Source organism: Aplysia californica, unplaced genomic scaffold (assembly GCF_000002075.1).
Source record: "Aplysia californica isolate F4 #8 unplaced genomic scaffold, AplCal3.0 scaffold00587, whole genome shotgun sequence".
In the NCBI taxonomy this organism is placed as follows: domain Eukaryota; kingdom Metazoa; phylum Mollusca; class Gastropoda; order Aplysiida; family Aplysiidae; genus Aplysia; species Aplysia californica.
In genome coordinates, this window is record NW_004797857.1 from 71,421 (window position 1) to 77,044 (window position 5,624).

The 5,624-nt window shown below is 38.5% G+C and overlaps 1 protein-coding gene across 1 annotated transcript in view; it reads right to left on the reverse strand.

Annotated features, from left to right (window-relative positions):
• Positions 1–5,185, reverse strand: part of LOC101854044 (myosin-I heavy chain) — a gene marked incomplete at its 3' end in the record, with an annotated part of 70,330 nt that extends 65,145 nt beyond the window's left edge. Inside the window, 2 exon segments of the mRNA XM_013087430.2 lie at positions 2,841–2,947; positions 4,990–5,185. Of these exon segments, the coding sequence (XP_012942884.2) occupies positions 2,841–2,947; positions 4,990–5,029 (147 nt within the window).
• Between the last annotated feature and the right edge of the window lie 439 nt (positions 5,186–5,624).

A 5,624-nucleotide genomic window follows, 5' to 3' on the forward strand; every position in this document is an offset into this window, starting at 1 on the left:
CACACACACACACACACACACACACACACACCACCGGCGGAATTCCCATATCAATCTCATCTGACATCTAATATATGCCACGCCACGCCATGCCAAACCAGAACACGCAACAACACCAAAAAAAAGAACCAAAAAAACTTTGACATGGTCTGATTCCATCACTCACAGCTCAGTTTTATGCTCTATCAGACTGCGCTGGAATGCAGAACGGTGAACGAAATCTCTGTTTTTTATTATTTTATTTCTACCACGGAACTCCGCAGAGTTCTGGGCACACCTCTGCCGCTAACTGGGAACTGCCGCAAACTGGGAACCCCAGTAGACCACTCCTTCCGCTCCACCACAGCAAGGCTTTGATTAATCATAATTTGTAAATTGTTATTGCAACATAATTTGTATAAAATTAAGAAGCGGGCTTCTTCGACTCTACCTGTCAAGGTTAACCTGCAATGAGAGGGATACGACTAAACATCCCCATCCCAACAAACATGCATAGATACTCGATTTTTTTTTTTTTTTTTTTTTTTTTGGGGGGGGGAGTTAATTTTTGTTGTTGTTGTTGTCGTTGTTGGGGGAGGGGGGGGAATTTTTTTTTAAGAAAGAAAAAAAACCTTCCTCTCGGAAACCTAACCCATGTTTCTGCGTACAACAGCCTAACCGCACACCACAGAAATTAGTGCTGAATCATAGCCAAAGTGGTTCCCGATTCCACTTCATTTTTAAGAATTAACATGCTGCCTGATTTTTTTGAGTAAAGAAAAGCACGCCGGCATATATGACAGGTATTTAGTGCTGGCGGAAAGCTACACAGGCAACCAGACAGATGAAAGCAAGAGAGGGGGGGAAAAAACAACAAAGTACCTATGATGCCCTCCAAACACTCGCAGTCATAAATTTAAATGCCATTACACACACACTAAAGTATCATTTCGAAAGTATGGCAGTTGTTGACCCCCTTGTAGGGTTAACGACAGAAGACGGCGGGAAAGAAAGAAGTAGTTTTGTAGTAAAGACGAAAATACCACCCATGAAGAAGACCCAAGTGTTAGTAGAGTGCGTTCTTCCCTAATAGAGTCAGCAACAGAGGAGGTTGGCACCCCCTGCGGGTGCGTGGTGGGTACAGTTGTGAACCCTCAACCTAAAAGGGTGCGGTCTATGGACGAGTTCTCGGATAATCACAGAGGTATCTTCAAGGATAAGCGAACGTAACCAAAGAGGAGTGGTACATCAAATGTACAACACTGTGAAAAGACGAGCTTGTCACGTTCCGTACCCACCGTTCCTATAATTTAGGGCGCACTGCAGAGGGGTCAGTAGGGACCATGCTTAGAAAGTGGGGTGGGCAACATTGATACAGCATTCTTGAACTTGGGTTGGAAAATGTTCTACCCACTAAGGGCGTTACAGGTGGGCATTAAATCAGAGGTCCCATGATAAAATCAAGCGCCACGACTCACAAACAAAAAGGGGAGTTATAACAAGAATTTCTTTAAATCCTCGCAGTCAATTGCATAATCCAATTTTTTGTTGTTGTTATTGTTGTTGGGTTTTTTGGGGGGGCCAGGAGGGTTAGATCTACCAAATATTTCAAACTCTGTTTTGTCACCACAATCAGCGTTTAAAAAAATGATCAAGATTATCAAAAGAAACGGAGCGGCACAATTTACAAGGGAGAGGGTAGCCTACTGACATAGTATGCTAGCCTAACTTGTCCTACTGATACCCCTTTTCCCCAGGACCATTTCCTCCTCGAGCGCTTACAACTTACAAGCCCACTTACATGGATACATCCCTCAAACCGACATCCCAGTGTGCGTCACGTAGATAAACGACAACCAAAACACGCAACAGCACGAGCGATTTAAATCCGGCTATTACATCTCTCTCTCTCTCTCTCTCTCTCTCTCTCTCTCTCTCTCTCTCTCTCTCTCCCTCTCTCTCTCCCTCTCATACTAAACTCCATCGTCTCTTTTCCCCTCTTTCTCATTTTTTTCTTTGTCTGCCTGCCCCCCCCCCCCCCTCTTTCCGCCCTTTCTCTTTCCTCTCCCGTCCCCAAAAGAGATACTTCCAAGTCCAAATCCTCTTAACCTACATTCTTTCACGTCGTACCTTTTTCTTCTCAGTGACCTACAAATCATTATAATGAAAGGTGTGCAGATTCTACTTACTAGATCTACTTGGATATTTATTTGAGTTGACTACTATGGCCTAGCAGTTACAAAACAAAACCTTCAAGAATCCATGATTCAAATCCGAGAGGGTCTCACCACAACTATTTTTTTTTCTCGCCCATCCGGTAATATCCCGGGACCAAGTGGCCAGCCATCAAAATGTGCCAAGTTGGGAAACTGAACTTCAACAGCAACTCAATGACAACTCTTAAAGGAAACGACATTATAACACTGTACCCAACTTAATACTTGATATAATGCTCCAGATAGTGAGACACCTCTCCAAGATGGAATTAAATGATCTTGACAGAGAATGACTTTCCGACAGATTACCATATATACACACATCTAGATCTAGAGACAGACACAAATATTATACATTTTGTATAAATCACCATGAAGTTTAGACCATAAAAAACACCCCAAAAAATAATAGATTAGAGGGGAATAACTTATAAAGTGATCAGATCATGTCTTTTACACAAACAACGTACACACATTCAATATTCAGAGTTTACATATATATATACAACCACATTTTTACCGTATATTTACAACCACATGAGAGTGCAAGTACCAGAAACAATACACAATGAAAAGTACAGTATGAAATGGTCAAACTCTTTAAATTTAACATAATATTCAATAGTAAAGCCAGTGAAAGGATACGTATATGAGATTCTTCTGATACCTGACTTGGAGATTTGTATTGATTCCATTTTCATCAATATTACTGATGAGGATCATATCCCGTACTCCATCTGTGGGTTTCAGTCCTGGGAAATCGAACAGGACAAAATAATGCTACTTATTTTCAAAACAATTTTAAAAGTACCGATTGCCATTACAAGAGCATGCAAAGTATCCGTCTCAGGATTTATTATTAATAAATTTTGATGAAACTATTTCCAAATGGAAGATTGGCCTGCTTTTGAGGAGCCCCAGAGAAAAGTATCAGATCATTAACAGACTACCCTTAAAGTTTCCTCAGAAAATTAATTCATTCTCTTTATAACTGCATGTATACTTAATTATAAAAACAACATGGGGAAAACAAATCAGAGAGAACCTGTTTATAAAGGAAAAAGTTAGGCTTTAAAACATATATATCTCCCTGCTCAATCATTCTGAATTCGAATTCAAAAAGGGCTTGAAAGGAATTGAAAAGAAAATTCATTTCAAACACAGAAATTGTTCTCTATATATAGATGGTCTATGGTTTAACACTTTTTGAACTTGAACAGCTGGTGAATAAACTATCACACATGGGCAAAGGAAAGTTGAAAGGCAACACAGCCTTCCAAAGACATCACGTCATGTATAATACCCTGTTTATTGACTGTGAAAAGAACATTTCAGCCCATTGAATAAAGACGTCTCTGTGATTCAGAAAGAGTTCATGGCAACATACATAGCCAAGTTTTCTGTATTTAAATTCTTGACAAATTTATTATTTCATTAGCCTTCATTTAGGATGCCTACCTACATTAACTTAGAGAATGAAATGCGTTAATTAATTATGATTAGCTCAACCTGCAGACAGAAAACATGAATTCAATTTAATTTAAGCCATCACAACTTCTAAATTGGGTGTCAAAGGAAGGGGACCTCACATCTCTAGTGTGGTGATTAGGACGTAAGGGAACTCAGTCCATGCAATGAAGACATTGGTTCACCTGGAAATATGTTAAGCCTCAAATTAGCCTATACATTGCCCAAGCCTAGATCCTAAAATAATACACACACACAAATGATTGTGAGCAAAATAAAGTAGTTGAAAACCTTTCCTTACAAGCAGATTACCTCACTATTCGAACTTCACTGACAAAGCCTCAAAGTCAAAGTCAGTCCTGACTTTCTCACTTTTTTCAGTTTTTCGAACACACTGAAATACTTTCTCCTCAATTACTATTTAATGATGTATTGTAGAGCATACAATACAATGACATATCACAATTTCATTATTTTATCACTCATCATGTCATAGTCTACTTAGTTGGCTGACTGACTTTGTATTGGCCTTTATTGTATCCAACATATTAAATAAATAAGCCTACAACAGTCTTCGTTAGTAACTTTATGAGCATTGGGTATGATTGGGCCATCATTGTATTACAAAAGATTGCATGTGAGTGTGCCACTGTGTGTGTGTATGTGTGTGTGTGTGTGTGTGTGTGTGTGTGTGTGTGTGTGTGTGTGAGTGTGTGTGTGTCTTTGTGAGTGGGCACGCGTGTATGTGTGTGTGTGTAAGTCATGTTTGTAGACATAGTAAAAGTAGTGTACACATTAATCATTTATCATGGGGTGAAAAGGTGAGGGGGGGGGATTTTTCTATACATACTGTCTGTAATGAATATAATATAAATCGTGGGGTCTTATTCTAAGGCATGCCTATAGACTAAAGACATAGATTCTAGATCTAGATATATACTATATATAGATTAGATCTATTAGATAATTATTAGGTTAGGCATGTCATGAAAAATCAGGCTAATTCAATTCAAATTGTTGTATGTAATGAGTAATGTTCGAAGACGAAGACTCGAAGTTACTCGAGTTCATAATATTTGACTTACTTTTCATTATTAATAAGGAGTATAAATTGTGTAAATATCAAAGTAACTTACTCATTACGCAAATTTACACTCTTTTTGATAGAAGCCGGTAGCCGGTATCTAGAATTATAATACACCCTCCTTTATGCCAACCCCGGGCCCTCTATTAGAGGTGCTAACTGCTAAATTTCATGAGTTAGGCCTACACTGCGGCCTCCAACGGCTCCGAAAAATGTAAACAATAAAGCAGAAAAACATTTTACCTTGAGACTGAAGCTCCGGCTTCATCAACAACGAAGCCATGATTGTTATATTTCCACTTTATCCAAAATCCTAAGAAGAATTAGTAATCCATTCTCGCGTAAAATACCACAGTCGAATCAACCGCATCCTTTCTGTTCGATGCTGACTCATAGAATGGGGAATCAACTCTGGCTTCCTCATTGCTCCTTTTTGACTGAATAGATTGAGCTTGTATGGTAACCCGTTTGATCACAGTTTACTTTATGGTCATGTCACAACTGTAAGAATGAAAAAAAAAAGTAACGCACTATCATTATCAAAGTAGAACATTATACATGTATGTTTTGTTTCTAATAAAGGTTGCTATCATTAGTTTAAATTTTAAAAAGATTATTAAGTTTTTGTGCTTGTGTATTTAAACGGTCTTCTAATGATGTAGGCTACAGAAAAGAGAAAGGTCATGGAATAGTAAAAGAGGTTAGCCCAAGATAGGGAAAGATGAAAAGTATTTCTTTGTAGCCAATACCCTGATGCGGGATGAGAAAGTATGATGATGATGCATTTGAATTGTCTCAGCTTACTTAAACAAGTAAAATCGAAATTGTCCAAGACACCACTCATTGCCGAGATGAAGAGTCGATTGTTGTCTAATACG